Here is a 17911-nt window from a genome sequence, read left to right as displayed (position 1 = left end):
TAATTTCTATTTCTAATTTTCTTTTCACAGCCAATTTAAATGTATTCGCAACAGCTTTATTCATATTAGCCCCAAACTGGAAATAACTCAAATGTCCATCACAGGTGAATGAATAAACAAATTATAATACATTCATACAATAAAAGAACACTAGTCAGAAAAAAAAAAAGTCGTCACTAGTGATCTGAGTTACTATGCAAGAATTTCAAAGCATCCAGTTGAGTGAAAAAAGCCAGAGGCAAGTGACTGTAGAATATCCTCTATGATAACATTTATGTGAAGTCCTGAAGCAGCCAAATGCAAGTTATGGGGCTAGATATCAGAACAGTGGAAGGGAAATAGGGAATGCAGACACTAGCAAGGGATGCAAAGATTGATGGTTCTCCAGTTATGTATATTTGTTAAAACTCAAACACCACACGTAAAATCTGTGTATTTATTGTATGGAAAGTACACTCCAATTTAAAAAGTTGCCCAGACATCTAACAAGCCACAGGAATCTTACTTCCTGTTTCTGGACTCTTGGGACAGAGGCAATAGTTAACTATCAAAAAGAGATTTTCACAAAACATTAAGATAAACTGTTAGAAAATGATGGTTAAGTAGATTCCCTAGGCCTGCAAAACCAGACCCTTCTTAGAGGTCAACAATTTAAGAAGAAAAAAGCACATTTAAAAACATACGCTGAAGCTAACTGATAACAAAATATTATTTTATTGTTGCAAAATTAAAAAAGTAGACAAGCATATGTAGTTACAGTTCCAAGGCAGAACAATACAAATACATAAATTATTGCAGTTTTAAAAGAAAAAAATGCAAGGTAATGTCTAAAACGCTTTTAAAACGGACTTGTTTTTCGCCACTAGTTTCGTTTTCTTTTCCCAAAGACCCTAGCACAATTCTGTAAAGTAAATTTCTAACAACAAAGAGAGACCAGGTTCAATGGCCACAGTATGGGTTACTCAGCTTCAAAACAGGGTTAACACACACATACAAACTATAAAAGTAGGGATGATGGCACTTAACAGAAATCACTATGGAACATTTTCTAAATTGCCACTTTTGGAGGCAGCAGAATGGAAATACTCTACATGTTTGAAGAAAAACACATTTACTAAAATTCCTTTTGAGGGGTGTGCAGTTGAGGGAAGTCCAACTAACACTTTTGTGGAGGGGGTGAGGGCTCAATATTCATCTTCATGATTTTTTGGTTTTCCTTTGGTAAGCTTAAAATTGTGTACTAATTCAATATTGCCAAAACGCATTAATAATTTGGGTTCTTTTTAAACTAACAAGGATAGTGCATGTATATGTTACAGACTAGGTGCTAAAAAAAACTTAGTGCTAAAGACTTGCTACCACTGTTTCATAGCAAGGTAACCAAGTTGCTGAAGGGGTGAGACTAAACTATAACAAGAGCAATTAGGAAGGGATGAAGTGAAGGCGAACACTGATGTGTCAGAAAAGACCTCGTTATTCCGCAGTAGTAGAACCCTCCTCCAACACCCCTTTGCTTGTGCCAGAGCCCTAGTACCTTGTTATTCTGCTAAATAAACTCTTTCCTCCCTACCACAAGACTTAATGTGGCAAGAATAACCTGTTGAAGGTCTTATCCCTTACTGATTCTCACCACAAATTTCCTCAAATAATTATTTCCACCAACCCTAAGTTAAAAATGCAATTAAACACTGAGATGAAAATCAATCGCTCTTGCTTTACAGCTGCATCTGAACAACAGATCTTTAAAAAGTTGGTAGGGTACTAAACTTTTTATTAAGTACTTAAAAATACTCAGATATCTTACTTTAGCATAAGCAATATCCCAGTAAATCAGAAAAAAAACACTGTAAGAACTTTACACTGTACCATTTGAAAATTTTCATGTCACAACCTAATTTTATGGTCACCAACTGAACCTCCTTCTAAGCTACACAAATAATTTATTCTTTAAAAGTTCTTAAGTTTAGGGGCGCCTGGGTGGCTCAGCAGGTTAAAGCTTCTGCCTTCGGCTCAGGTCATGATCCCAGGGTCCTGGGAGCAAGCCCCACATCGGGCTCTCTGCTCGGTGGGGAGCCCGCTTCCCGCTTCCCCCTCTCTCTCTGCCTGTCTCTCTGCCTACTTGTGATCTCTGTCTGTCAAATAAATAAATAAAATCTTAAAAAAAAAAAAAGTTCTTAAGTTTAGAGCATATACATTTTGAATTGCATTTTATAATATTTAATAACACAAGCAGACTTCTTCTAAAACAAAATAAAACCCAAGCTGGTAAGCATTAACACACATACAAATAGATCCTCAAAATTAATTTAAAAAAACTTAGCAAAAATTGACAAGCTTCAACAGTGTAAACACCAAGGTAAAATATGTATCAACAAGAAAAGCACTTTTAGACCATTTTCAGTGGTAAAGAATGTGATCAGATGAAAAACCCAAGAAATCTCAAGATGCCTGTCGAGATGCCAACAAAATAGAAGACAATTTGATTACATTTTGAAATCACTTTCCAATATGAACTTGTTATTTTAAAAAATAATTTTCAAGTGTATACAAAAATGGGCACTTTGTGGTGAAATGAGCATAAAACTTGAAGAACTAAGAACATTTCTTTGCTCCAACATCTAAGGAACTACATGATGGAACAAAACGCCACTAATACGCTCTCTGCATCACCTGTTACTGGGTCCTAAGTGCATGCCTTATTTTTTTCCTTAACAAAAAAAAAAGAAAGAAAGAAAGAAAAGATCAATTTGGATATTAAATGCTTTGATCAAAGGATGATAATCTCAAATTAAAATAGATTTTTAACTTAATTAAAAGTCTGAACAAATTTGAAAACTTTAATCTTGAAAGTGAATAGTCTTGTGTGATCAAAATTGCTTTAAACTTCAAGTTGGTTTTTTTAAACTCAATTTGTCTAATTATGAAATCTAACATGAAAAAACATTAGTCTTATTTCACTCCTCCTAATCATTATAAGCTCTGAAAATGTTAGTAACAGCTGATTGGCAGTCTTCTTCCTTTTGCTGTTTTTGAAACTGATGGTATATACGAGATTTTCTTCTAAACTTCCTCAAAAAGTACTAACAACTGCACTGAAGAATAGCCAAGTATGGTAACTAATATATGTAGTATTTCATGTTCTCTCAAGATAGAACTTAACTCTGTCCCTTATTTTTATTTTTGCATATACAATAATTGCATATTTAATCAAGAAAATTAGGGGCGCCTGGGCGGCTCAATGGATCAAGCCTCTGCCTTCAGCTCAGGCTCCCGGGATCAAGCCCTGCATGGGGCTCTCTGCTCAGCAGGAAGACTACTTTCTCCTTTTTCTCTGCCTGCCTCTCTGCCTACTTGTGATCTCTCTCTGTCAAATAAATAAATAAAATCTTAAAAAAAAAAAAAAAAAAGAAAAGAAAACTAACCCAGGAATCAGTTTACCAAATATGTGGATAAGCTGCTGTACAGAATCCTTCAAGAAAAAATTCTTTTACTACCATATTCATCCACGTAAAGTACTAATGTGAGTACCAGCACCACAGATTTTTTTTTTTTTTTTAACAGCACCTTTCCTTTGAAGAGCTTAGGTAGAAATATCTAAATGGAATAAACCAGAATCTCCAATTAAGACCATAAGTACATGCACAATCGCACCCAATTGTTCCAAACTCAATTAGTAAAGCTACATATTTGCCAGAAACAAAGCAAACACTTTTCTTTGGATTAACACCGTTGCATTTAGGACTGCACCATATGGCTCATACTCTGGAAATAGGCTACAACTGGTATCAAATGCAACACATCCCAAACTTTTACGGCTGTCCCTAAGCGATACAAGTAGAAGCACAAACGTGTGCAAGCACACTGGCTTGTAACATTCTTGATGAATTATGCCAAATAAGAGTAAAGTCAAATTAAAAAATGTGACCTAACAACTAAGCACTTTACTGGCATCATCAGGAAATGTCTTTATTCAACTTGTAAATTTATAAAGATTTTGATATTGCACACATTCAGTTTAAAGCTTATCAAAACTAAGGCAATGTATCCCCACTCCCTGGATTTTAAATTCATTTTGGATGACTCAAAGAATGGAGAAAAATTGAAAACATTTTTCAAAAGCTCTAAAAACAGTTACATCATACTTAAAACAAAATCAACTGCGATATCAACCAATACTCTGAGGCAAATTTAACACATCTTAGCATTACAAAAAGTTGTTTTCTACTAGATTGAGGCGTTTCTCTGCTTAGTCAAATACTGTTTGTGTTCAAGACTAAAATCTGACCCCAAGCCAGGGCAGGCTGCCAGATTTAAGACAGAAGTCATTCCTATCTTTATGCACGAAGCTGCCAAGCTAATGGGCTTTTCTGCAGATTCTTTCAAGCAAAAATCTTACCTCATAAATACATTCTAAGCACCAACTAAAAACAGAATTTAGAGCCCATTTTAATTCTGCACTGGTTATAGCTTTTACTACATAACACATTGTTAAAAAACATATCTAGCTGTTTGAGATGACCAGCTAGTTCAGAATTCTTTGGAAGCATCACAGGCAACTTACAAGAATATCCCTTCGAAATGGGCTTATTTTTTTTGAATCAGTTTTTTCTGTGTCAAGCAGTCTTCTCTTCTCCTCCTTTAAATTCTAAAGTTTAGAAAAAAATACCTCACAATGTTTTCTTTGGGCACTAATTTCAGTGATGCTGCTAAGAGAATGTGGACAGTTTAAGGATTCTTGAATTGTATCTGCAGTGGCAAACAGAAGAATTTGAAGCTTTTTACAAAGACGGGACAACAATCTTGCAGCACATTCAATTTGACAGATACTACATTTGACTGACTTGGAAGTGAGGCTTGACTTACTCTGTCCAAATTCTAACACATCGAAGTCGTTAGAATGGAAATAATAATGAAGCAGAAGAGGCTTTTACTTCTATGGAGACAAGGTGACATATGAAAACCAGATTAGCATTTTCTTTCTTAACTAAGAACCGCTTTTGCTGGGAAAAAATAACGTCCTTTTTTTTCCTTGGATACTTGCTTTAAAAAGTTATTAATTCCTCTTTCATAAGATTTATCAGAAGTCAAAACAATTCAACTAGATAGATTTCTACTCCAAAATACATTTATCTTTGGAAAACAAGGTAATAGTAAAAAGAGTGTATTAAGAGAATAAAATGCAGTGATATGAAATATGGATGAACATATTCACACAGGAAAGTGTAAATATAATATACAGTGGCATTCAAATACACATTTATAAAGAGAATGGAAAGGTACCTAAAATAGCATTTTTATATATAAAACTTTCATATTAAAATATTGCTCGTAATAAATAAGAGGTGTATTATGAATTCCATTTCCCTCTTAAAATTATCTTTAGTAGTTCAGACTAACCTAAGGAGTTTTTAAAAATTTTTCTATTGTTTTGATAGGTGAATTACATTAAAATATGTTTAATAAAATCACACTGTAACAATAGTCACATGTGGTAAATTAAGCAGGGCCATTTAGTAATTATGGGAAGAAAGATTCCCAAAACGAACCATAATGATTAATCCTAGAAGACTAAGACTGTAATGATCTGCTTTATTTGACAAAGATGTTAAATACTGCCTTCAGCTTTGCAAATTTAATGACCATAAAAAAATGGACTGTGACTTTCTTCCACGTCTTCAAAGTTGGCATGCCTAGCAGACCAATAAATGGTAGGGGCATGAGGGCAAAGGAAGTAAGTGTAAGTTTAGTTCAGTTGTTTATGGGTAGGTGTGACTTCATTCCTGTTCGCCCCACTTGCAGACACGGTAACTTGGAATAGTTCTTGAGAAGCTGTTCGATGGCAACGTGGCGGACATGGAGCTCTGAGGCCAAAGAATCTTTTTCTTGAACTTGATGTGTCAACTCTTCAAAAACTTCTGTAAAGATTTAAAAGGGAGTTGAATACATAAATGGGTTCAATTAGTATCTACTATGGCTTATGGATAGGAAGTGCCTATTCATACTCAGGTCTGGAAACCCCTCTAAGAGGCTTTGGAATCAGAGTACCTTCATTTCTGAATTCTTGTTCCTACGCTTTTATGAGTCTCAGGCAAGTAACTTAAACCACATTTTCATTTCCTCTTATGTATAACCTCGATATTAACAGTAAGCACCTCATAAGGCTACTGGGAGAAGTAAATGAGATCACACCTGTAAAGTTCTTTCCACAGAATAAGCACTTGATAAACAGAAATTGTTACTACTATTTACTATTATTAATTTACGATTATTATTGTGACACTGGCTGTGAAGTTAAGGAAGGAAGGTTATGTAATCCTTAATCTGTTGAATGTGTGATCTCTGTAAGCACCTTAATGTCTTTGAAGTGGTTTCCTCACCAAAATGGAAATCAAATATTTAAAAAAAAAAAAAAAAAAAAAAAAAGGGAAACAATTGGGGAATTTGAACACTAACTGTTGTTAGTGTTAGCATACTATTTGATTACTAGCTGTCTTTTTCTTTTTTTTAGGGGTGATAATGAGGTTGTGATTACTTTAAAAAAAAAGTTATGTTTTAGAGAAAATCCTGAAGTATTTGTGGAGAAACAATATGTTGTCTGGAACCTGTTTCAGAATAATCCATGCTGGGGGTGGGAGTGGGGCGAAGGTATGGGTGCAAGTAGAGATGACAGAAAATTAGCTATGCTTTTGATAATAGCTGAAGCTGTTAAAGATGGGTCAAGGGGTTCACTATACCATTCTTGCTACTTCTGTGTTTGAAATTGTTTATAATTTGAAAACATCCACAAAACAGGGCTAATACAACCCAGCGGAACTTAGGGAGTACAAGTGTATGGTGCCTGGCACAATAAACTGTTAAGAAGGGCAGAGGTTCAGCTCAAAGGTAGAGGTCTTCGGGTCTCCATTTTTACTGAAACAAGAAAAACTTAAGTCCTCTTGATTTCATGAAGAAGTTGTTTTCTTATTCTTTTTGCTCTGGAAACTCCAATAGGTTCTAATCCCATTTCCAAATTTAAATGCAGATAAAGCTAATAGTGTCCTGTCACAGGGGATTTTCTGTACCAACATTTTCACAAGCATAAAACATTAACACTGATTCTTTACCCTGTATTTCCTGTCGGAGCTTTGCTTTCAGTTGCTTTACCTCACCAAGAGTCATCGAATTCACTGAAACATGAAAATATGTTAATTATTACCATAGTAACATGGGGAAATAAAACGTCTACATCACTAATACAATAGTTAATTTTTAAAAAAACATTTGCACTTATCTGCCACTACAATATTCACTGGTACTTTAGTAGGAGCCATTCATGAACTCCTGAAGTATGGAGAACATTTTCAACCCACAGTAAGAAACATTTTACATCACTCCCAGTATGCCTCCACCATCTGAATTAAAAGTTATGCCAGAGAATACTGGCATATTATATCCATTGGATTCTGTTATTTCCCTTTGTTTCAGTTTTTAAAAAGTGCTAGAAGTCACTACTCATCAAGTTGATTATACTTAAGCACTACGTAGTTCATGATGCACAGCTGGAAAAACACAAAAGTACCACGGAAATAGTTTGAAAAACTGATTTGTCTACCTTGTTATGTAACCTTAGGTAATTCATATGTAGAATTGAGAAATTGCACAAAAATATACCCAAAATCCCTTCAAGCTTGAAAATCCCTTGACTTAGAGTAAAAAAATTATCTCAGCTTTGGGGCACCTGGGTGGCTCAGACATTAAGTGTTTGCCTTTGGTCACACCGTGATCCCCGGGATCGAGCCCTGAGTCAGGGTCCCTGCTCAGCAGGGAGCCTGCTTCCTCCTCTCCCACTAGTGTTCTCTCACTGTCAAATAAATAAAATCTTTAAAAAAAATTGTCTCAGCTTCTGTGAGTTTTTGCAGAAATAAACACAAACTGAAAGGCTCACTTTTTCCAACTTTAAAATAAGTGCACACATTACCTTTGTCCTTTAGTGAAATGTATGTCAGATTGTGGCTTTTGAAATGCCACCCCCAGTCAGTAAGTGTTGTAGGGATGAGCAATAGGGACAGTGTGTGTAAGCCAATGTTTGAAGATGTACTTGTAAAACTACAGGAACTCTGAACTTCCTTCTGTTTGTCAACTGCATTTAGTTTAATAAACTTAAAATGGCAAAAGATATTATGGACTGTAGAATTCGAATGCTTTATGACACAATAAGGAGTATTTCAGAGAACTGATGGAGAATCTAAGACATCTCATTTTGGGGGGGATAGATGAGGAAAGGGCAGACGGAAAGGGAGAGAATCTTCTTGGGGGGCAGATGGGGTGGAGAGACAGACTCTTAAGCAGACTCCATGCCCAGCACAGGCCCAACACAGGGTTTCATCTCACAACCCTGAGATCACGACCTGAGCTGAAATCAAGAGTCAGACGCCTAATCAACTGAGGCACCCAGGTACCTAAGACACCTCATTTTTGCTAGGGTGATCCTGTCATTTAATTAAGCTATAAAAATCTATAATTCTACAGCCAAATTCTTGAAATACCACATGTATAAAAATGTAAAAAGAAAAGTCACCAAAAAGTGCAATCATTACCTTTCTCCCTATTTTACTTACATTCCTCTCTGCTGTACCGTGGATGCTGGATCCGGACATCAGCCTCTGGATTAGAGATTATCTCTTCTTTTTTCTGTTCCTGGTTGTGACTGTGAGGCCACAATACACTGTTGTGGCACAGAGTGGCACCTGAATCTTGCAACATTGCAAGCTCGAAGTCTGTATTTCCCCTGTGCTCCAATATGCTCTGTGAACAGTTTGAGAGCCCGCCTGTACTTCCATCTATCCACTTCGCAGAATACTTTGGAACTTGGGAGTCAAACTGTGGGAGTAACTTCTTATCTGGCTTATGCCTGAAATTTAACAAGTGATGCTGGGGATTTTTAGAACATTCAGAATCAGAATCCAGATCCTTATTTTGTGCATACTGTACAATCCAGTTTATCTTCTTACTCAAAATGGTTTTAACTTCTTCATAAGTACTTTTTGAAAGTTTAGATCGAGGACAATCCTGGTTTGCAATCAAATGGTATTTTTCAAAGCAGTCTTTATGGCCCCTTAGTGATTTGGTGTGCAGGAGATTTGATTTTGGTACTCCTATAGAAAAAAAAGAAATAGAAGTCTTAACATTTTGTTTAAAAGTTTCAATATATACAAAAATCTTAGTAAAACACAGATGTCAGTTTGTGGTAGTTTGTATATTAAAGGAAAAATGCTGAAGAATATTGTTAATAATATAAAACATGGTCTAATAATTTCTTTTTCAATTGAACTACATATTCAGTAAAACTAAATTCTTATAAATAATAAAGGCCTTCCCAAGGATGTTGGTCCAGAGGTATGCTATTGTGTAGAATTATAAACAAGTACTACCAAGCCATCAATTTATATTCACAAAATGTGGGCCTTTACAGTATGGTGCTTTGTTCACTACTTCTCCTCCAAGTACACACTTGTAATAATTTCTATTGTAAGGCTCTATAAGAGAAATGTGTGACCATTTTTTTCCAATAAACACACAATCATATTCTTAAATTAGTCATGTTTCACTGGATACACCAGAACCAGAAAAATACACACTAATGAAAGCCTCAAAAAGTCAATGAACTGGTTAGATTTATTTTTTTAAGAAAATGAAAGCATCTAAAATGTCTTCACATTTCTGTTTCAGCTTACTAAAACTTTATCAAGATAATTTTACCTTCTAGAAGAAACACATTACACACAATTTTTCATACAGCAGTAAAGTCAATCCACTAGGACACAATAACAAGTATAATTCTTTAACTCACAAATGTTTATTATATACCGTAAGTAGCAGAAATAGTCTTATTACACTTTTCTACCTCCCACCATTAAAAAAAAAAGATTTATTTTATTTGTCTATTTTAGAGAGAGAGAGAGAGAGAGAGAGAGGGAACGCTGAGTGTGGAGAGCGGCAGTGGGAGAGGGACAGGCAGACTGCCCTGAGCACAGAGCCTAATGCAGGGCTCAATCTCATGAACTTGAGATCACCACCTGAACTAAAATCAAGAGTCAGATGCCAACTGACTGGGCCACCCAGGCACCCTTCTATCTCCCAAGTTTTAAATAGAGCTTAAGTAGGTCATTTCAATTGTTTTTTTAAGATATAGGTATTGAATACATTTTCAAATAACACAATACACTTCTTAACACAGAATACCTTCATACATTTTCACAAATTCAAACTGTATTATTAAAGTCAAACAGCAGTGCTTTTATACTGAAGGTGAGTAAGGGATGGGGAGCTGAAATTTAACACCTGCCAGAATTAACCAGTGTAAATCTGCTTAGTGTTGACAATAGGGTAAGTAGAGAGCCACTTGGTGCTAGGTTTAAAAAAAAAAAAAGAAAAAAGGTTTTAGCTGACTCCTCAGAAAAAAATTACATTCTGCATTCATCCTTTGTTTTAAAAATTGAAGCTGTAACAACTTTATTAACTGAACTCCAAACTCTGGGCCTAATAGTAAGACAATGAAGTATTTGTACTTTAATGGTATTAAGTCAGGTATAAAAGTGCTTGTATTAATTTATTCTAAAATGATGTAACATCAGCCAATGGTGGGACCTGCTGAGTCTGCCAAAACCAGTGCAAATGGGCTACTGGTTCCTCCATAAGCAAGCTATGTGAGTGCACCTGCTGAGCAGTGATAATGTAATAAGCATACGGGAAACTCAAATATCTCAGACTTGTGTCTTCCACTGAGCACAAAAACTGAACTTAAACTGACTTTCAAACCCATTTTATTTATGCCTTTGCTACTTGTACTGCAGTTGTGTGTGTGGGTATGTTTCTGATTTTAACCAGTTATTGTCTGATGAGGTCAAATTTCCAGCAAAATTAAGATATTTAAAGTGCAAACTCTCAAAGCTCTATTTGATAACACAGTGTACACTCTTGAGACTGCCATACATTAACACAAAAAGGAAATTTACAAATCTGGCTTATTAGAATAAAAACATTAAAGTTTTATTATATATGTTTAAGACCATAGGTAAGATAACAAGTAGGTAGTACAAATTATAGACCAAATGAAGAGCTCCACTCTGCTATTTGATTCTAATAGTACTGCTCTGGATAAGCAGCGGGTGGGCAGAGAGAACCTGAACTTGCTTATTTTACTAATCGAAGATCGATTAAGGAGCCGCCTTACTCTGCAGCCCCCTTCAGTCTCACGGCCGACATGCGGCCACAGCCAATCCTTGAAACAGCCAACAGTCTCATTAGCCCAAGGCCACAGCTTAATCCATTGAGCAATGATTTAGTTGAATCTAATAAACACGGTAAGTTATAGGTTTCTCCTTCTGTCTATATGAAAGGAAGTTCTTTGGCAAATAAAACGGGTTCTAAATTATGCTACAGAAATTACTTTTTGCTGTTACTTTTGTGGGCTTTTGGTATTTATGTAGAAACTTCAAAAACTTATTGATAAAAAAATAAAAAATTATACGAAATGATGAATTTTGTGATATACCCAGCAATTTAACAGCAGGTCAATAGATGTCTGTTTGAAGAATAACGTGGACTTTTGAAGGTAAAGATTTTCCTTATCCAATGTTCCCTCTTAGTAATTTGTGGAATACAACCTTTCTATTTAAAAAAAAAAAATTTTTTTTTAAAGATTTTATTTATTTATTTGTTAGAGAGAGAGAGAGAGCATGAGCACAGGCAGACAGAGTGGTAGGCAGAGGCAGAGGGAGAAGCAGGCTCCCTGCTGAGCAAGGAGCCCAATGTGGGACTCGATCCCAGGACGCTGGGATCATGACCTGAGCCGAAGGCAGCCGCTTAACCAACTGAGCCACCCAGGCGTCCCATCTTTTCTATTTTTTTTTTAAAAAAGATTGTATTTATTTATTTGAGAGAGAGAGAATGAGAGCAGGCCAGCATGAGAGGGGGAAGGTCAGAGGGAGAAGCAGACCCCCTGCTGAGCTGGGAGCCTGATGTGGGATGCGATCCCAGGACTCTAGGATCATGACCCGAGCTGAAGGCAGTCGCTCAACCAAATGAGCCACTCAGGTGCATGGAATATAATTTTTCTTTCTTTAAAAATAATTTTTCTTTTAATTTTTACTTAAATTACCCCAATGAATGTGAGGAACCCAGATAAGAAAAGAATATGATTACATGCATATAAATAATCTTTTGAGATAAAGAGCAAATCAGAGAGCTACAATATTCAATTTGCTGTGCAAATACATAAATGTTAACATAAATGTCAGATTCTCTGAGACACTCACAAGAAAAAGTCACCTACAAAAGACATGAAAACAAGTGGTTCCTTAAACAAACCCTGCCTCAACCAAATGCCTTTTCCTCCACTCTCAGTACCCAAATCCCAAATCCATTTCTCCTCCTCAGTCTGGCACCACAGACCGCTCAAGGAAGAAGCCTACGGTCCTTGACAGCTCCTCCCTTTACCCATCCCAAATGTTTTGCCGTCCATTTCGATGGCTTTTCTTCTGCTGTAAAATCTAGCAGTACAGCACCCCAACTCGCTTCACCCGCAGATCACCTCTCCCACGACACTGTCAGGTCACCCCCATCTCCTGTCTAGTTCTTACTTCAAGAAGCTTCTTTTAACCAATACACCCGGGTTGGTTGATCGGACTAGATTTTGCAGGTGCCTCTTCTCCAGCTGTAAGTTCTGTGACAAAGGGGACCACATCTGTTTTACATGCATCCTCGGCATCATGCCTAGCACATGGTAAGTATTCAAGAAAAGGTCATTAAACAAATAAGGGAAAATTTAAATTATATTTAAAACAAACAAACAAAACTTACTACCAATTATCATTCAAAGTCTACACAATGAACTTTTGCCCATCCAAGTAAAGGGAGCCAGGCTGTGCAGTTTTGCCAGGGTACTCAGAGGTTAATGAAAAAAAAGCCATCTTCCAGTGAAGTTACTCCTACATTGAGTTTAATGGGCCATTAGTCTGAAGAACTCATGAGTGGCGCTGATTAAGAGATGGCAATCTTGTGGCATCATTCAATCTGACAGGCAAAATCATGAACTTCTCTGTGGTATAATTTTAATAGAATTTACACACAGTGAATATATAAGGTGGCTGTTTTATGCTGACTGTAGCTCAATACCTTTAATTTTGTTAAACTCTCTAACAATTTAAAACTTGACTGAGTTTTAAGGTTCAATTTGAAAATGTTTGTATGGTAAAAAATATCCTACACAGTAGCAGAGTTAACAAAAAATTAAAAAATATAATATAAAAAGTAAAAGTATAACACATTATACTTTTACATTATACTAAATATAAAAAGTAAAAGTATAACACATTATACATATATAATACAGGGACTACGTATATTTGAACAGATACTTTTTAGTCTAGCAAAGAATGTTGTAGCACACTTAATTTGTATCCGTGATATACATGCCATTTTATAAACTCTTGAAGCGATTTTGTTTTTTTCCACTTCATCAGTTTGAATTATTGTAAGCGAAACAACCATTGCTATTATCAGAGATCCCAGTGAGTTTGCCTACTGACTTTTCAATTTTAATTGCATTTACAAGTGTAAACAGCTCTGAGCACTAATTTGTTCCCTCAGCAGCTTTTGAGAGGGAATGAATCTAAACACAATTAAATGAGTTGATATTTTTGAGGAGCAGAGTTATAAGGAGTTTCCAAACCAGGTCAACAAAAATTGCATTACAACTCCCTTACTAATAAAGAAGTTGAAGGCCAATGTACTTGACATCCTAACTATTATGAAAACTTCTTTAAAACATACTTCAAAAATGTCCTTGTAATTTTTTTTGTCATAAGGTCATCATTATTAGAGAACCAAGACTTTAACTGGCAACCATAATTGCTTTTATTAAAGTACTAGTTTCCTCTGGATAAAGGCCAGTTAGAAATTTATATAGGCAGTATATTTCTATATGAACAGTGGTCTTTTAAAGTTAAGCTGTTCCTATTCAATAGCTTTCTTTTTTATCTTTTCCAACTTTCAGCTCTGATTTTGTTATACCATTCTCACATACTTTGAAAACTCTCCCACTAACCCATCTGGCATGCTATCCTCATTTCTATTCTTTAAGATAAATTTACTTTTAAGAAATTTGGTTAAACCCACAGAAGTGCAAAAACCACTCAAATATCCAATTTTTTTTTTTTGGTCTACCAACCACCTTGGGCCCTTTTAAAACAAGGATATCTCCATGCTTATATTTAATCTGCCTTTTGTAGTAACATATTTTCCCCCCCAAGTCAGATGATACTCTAAATGGTGCTACAAAATAGGCACAAACCCCAAACACTTATCAAGACCTATTACATGTCCCATCACCCTTGGATTTTACCTCCAGCATCTGGAAGACCTCTCATTTGTGATTTGGTGGTAATGAGGTAGGCTAAGCAATCTTTTCTTAATGTCCACCAGCTGGTCCTGTCAAAGAGCATGCTTCTCAGCTGACTACACTGATGTTACTGGCTTTATGCTTCACACATTCTTTTTTTTTTTTTTTTTTTTTAAATGTAGGTGAATTTCTACAGGACTCCCTGGAAGGGAAGGACTTCCAGCATCAAAACAATTATGCTTCACACATTCTTGAATCTTATCATCTAGCTGCCTTATTTGTGCTTACTCTCTGTCAATTAGACTTCATTTTGAATTTGATTACTTATTTCATTTCCCAATCAAAGGAATGGCTTCTTCCACTTTGGTGCTCCCCAGGCACAGCGTGGTATTGGTTTTCCAAACTGTGGGTTTGTGTGTTCTTTCTTAATATTTAAATAAGGCAAGAAAATGGAGTTAGGAATTTGAGTTCCAGGCTGTTAACATGCTGTGAAGAAATTTTAAACACACTGCCCTCCAATATGACCAATATTTGTGCAACATTTCATGCAGTTCTGCTTCAAAATCTTTTATATGGATGCTCACATTTTGCCCAGTTTAAAGAATTTTACGAGTAAAGGTGTTTTTATTTGATGATCTTGGTTGCTAAGAGAGCAAGGACAAGTACCTGCACATTTATGTGCTGGCCATATGAAGAAGAATCCTGAGCTTACATGTTCATTGTAAAAATGGGAGGGGAGCTAAACTTTGTTGTACCAAGAAAGACTGAAGGGATTAAGAGGTTAAGTCTTTGTGAGGATGATTCCAATTCTGGACCAAAGGAAGAGAGGAAAAGCTCTATAGCTCTATAAGCAGGGATAGCACACCCACAGCCATATTGCAGACAAGTCTTGGTTAGCCTACAAGTGTTTGAAAAGAAAAAGAAACACACACACACACACATTTGAAAAGAGAAAGATTTATATATATATATCCACTTAGAATTTGGTTTCTCTTAAGAACCAAATCAGAAGTCTGGCAGCAACGGGCTAGTTATGAGAAGAAGCTGTCTGAAAACAGGGCAAGAGCTGTTTAATTCGAAACCATTTTATCATTTCCTTCATGACCGTGTAAGGAACCTGTGACCCAGCAGGTTATGCAGCCGTGTTCATTAGTGACACTTGTACTGTATTGAGACTATGCAGTGATATCAGGTCTGAACTGCTTTGGTATAAAAACTGCTTGTTCTGATGATGCTTTTCTTTTTTTCCCAATGATGCTTTGACACCTAACTTGACCAGGCTATTCTCCATCTGATGAGCAAGCAGGAGCAGCCAAGCTAGGATTCAAGAAGAGTTATTACTATTGTATCTACTGCCCATCACAGCCAATCACAGTGGAGGATGCTCAGATAGTCTATCCTGTCATGAGACTAAAGGTAGGAAATTAGACCAACGGTGGGAAGGCAGGAATAGAAAGTTGGAGCACCTGCTTCCTTCCCACGCCCATGACAAGCTAGGCTTCTATTTTTATTGGTTGTTTTACATGCCTTCATGAGTATGATGGTTCTTTTTTTTTTTTTAAAGATTTTATTTATTTATTTGACAGACAGAGATCACAAGTAGGCAGAGAGGCAGGCAGAGAGGCAGGCAGAGAGGCAGGCAGAGAGAGAGGGGGAAGCAGGCTCCCTGCTGAGCAGAGAGCCCAATGCGGGGCTCGATCCCAGGACCCTGGGATCATGACCTGAGCTGAAGGCAGAGGCTTTATCCTACTGAGCCACCCAGGCACCCCAAGTACCGTGGTTCTAACAGTGTCCTATTCCCTCCTACTCCATGCCTTTAGCTGAAGAGTCACTTAAGAGTGTGTCAAATTCAAGTACCAAACATACTGTTTAAAAGTAATAGGTAGGGGCGCCTGGGTGGCTCAGTGGGTTAAGCCGCTGCCTTCGGCTCAGGTCATGATCTCAGGGTCCTGGGATCGAGTCCCACATCGGGCTCTCTGCTCAGCAAGAAGCCTGCTTCCCTCTCTCTCTCTCTCTCTCTGCCTTCCTCTCTGTCTACTTGTGATCTCTCTCTGTCAAATAAATAAATAAAATCTTTAAAAAAAAAATAAAAGTAATAGGTAATTGCTCATCTCTGCATTTAGCAGATGGAATTGCTGGCAACCACAATAAGCCAATACACACAGATGGGTTCAGCAACTTGCTTTTCCACATTTGGAGAATCATTGCCCTAAAGAAAATATACCAACAGGTGGACTTTAGACAGCAGACTGATTGCAGCTTAGGATGTTTACTCCATTCTAAAGTTTTGTTTGTGCTAAGAGAAGGATTAAGCAGTTAAACAGCTTAATCCAGTGAATGAATTATAAGGGCAAATTTCAGTGAGCAGGAGTTCAGAGAGAGAATGTAAAAAGATAAACCGCCATCTCTAATAACCAAGGAACTGAGGTCTGGGATGGAAAGGAGATCTATAAACTGCAAATGACTTGTTAAAAAGAGAACCTCTCAGTGAATTTTACTTTTTCACTGTAACAGTTGGCACCCTTGGGAGACACACCTACATAACAACTGTTGATTACTAACAGTACAAAAAAGCAACAATTCCCTAATTTAGCTACCTGTTTTTTAACAGCAATGTCCAGTAGAACTTTCTGTGATGATGGACAGGTTCTGTATATGTGCGAGCCAAACAGTAGCCACTAGCCACCTGGAGCTATTAAGCATTTGAATGTAGCTGATATGACCAAGGAACTAAAGTTTTAACCTTATCTAATTTTAGTTAAGTTTAATTACCACATTGTAGTGAGATTACCAAATTGGACAGGGCAGTTTGTCCAGAGGTAATTAAGCAAAAGGGTACTTGGCATGAGAACATGGATGGAAGCTACCCATGTTCTTACTGATGGTGTCATATGGGATACTAAGCTCACAGTAGCATACAATACAAAGAGCTAAATTTGTTTTTCTAGTACATTAAAATATGTCAAATTTAGACTATTTTTTAAGTGGCACAATTAAAGCTGCACGATAAAAAGTTTTAAGTCAATAATCCAGCTGACCCAAGTAAACCCCTACTTGTTCCATTTTCCCCAAAAGAGCTTTAACTGAGTGTAGACATTTACTCTAAAATTGTTTTTGTGCACAAGCTGTCATAAAAGACTCCTGAAAAGCTACTCAAATTAACTGTAGTATGACTGTGAGCTATCAGTTTTAAATATCTACTTATATGTGACACAGAAAGACTCTAATTTGCAGAATCCCCCCCCCCAAACCCCCAGCTTTCCTAAAATTACAGGTTCAAAAGCCAGAAATGTGATAGGGGTATGAATTCTTTGCCCTTTATCTCCTGAAACCTGGTTAAGGTTCTGAATGATTGCTCTTACAAATAAGAAAAACAAACTGAAAAGCTGTCCCATAGTTATTTTAAAATCTCAGTTTTGCATCTCAACTTTGTGCATACATTGGAATCACAGTTCTTAAAACTCTAAGTTCTTAAAATTCTTAAAATTCTATTCCTTAGGTAAATGCTAAATGGCAGAATCTAATAAGAGA

At 36.5% G+C, this 17911-nt stretch overlaps 1 protein-coding gene across 3 annotated transcripts in view; it reads right to left on the bottom strand.

Annotated features, from left to right (window-relative positions):
- Nucleotides 1–3937: 3937 nt before the first annotated feature.
- C1H21orf91 (chromosome 1 C21orf91 homolog) overlaps nt 3938–17911 on the bottom strand; it is a 30206-nt gene continuing 16232 nt past the window's right edge. For 2 of the 3 annotated variants that reach the window (XM_047721732.1, XM_047721740.1), the window contains exons 3-5: nt 8598–9134; nt 7104–7166; nt 3938–5915 (exon numbers count right to left, since the gene is read on the bottom strand). In XM_047721732.1, coding sequence (XP_047577688.1) covers nt 5749–5915; nt 7104–7166; nt 8598–9134 — 767 coding nt within the window. In that variant the 3' untranslated portion in view covers nt 3938–5748. The remainder of the gene's footprint in view (nt 5916–7103; nt 7167–8597; nt 9135–17911) is intronic. The other variant, XM_047721749.1, reaches the window with a different exon arrangement.

This window comes from Lutra lutra, chromosome 1 (assembly GCF_902655055.1).
Source record: "Lutra lutra chromosome 1, mLutLut1.2, whole genome shotgun sequence".
NCBI classification, from domain to species: Eukaryota; Metazoa; Chordata; class Mammalia; order Carnivora; family Mustelidae; genus Lutra; species Lutra lutra.
Note: the sequence above shows the minus strand (reverse complement) of the source record. Positions and strands in the feature narration are given on the sequence as shown.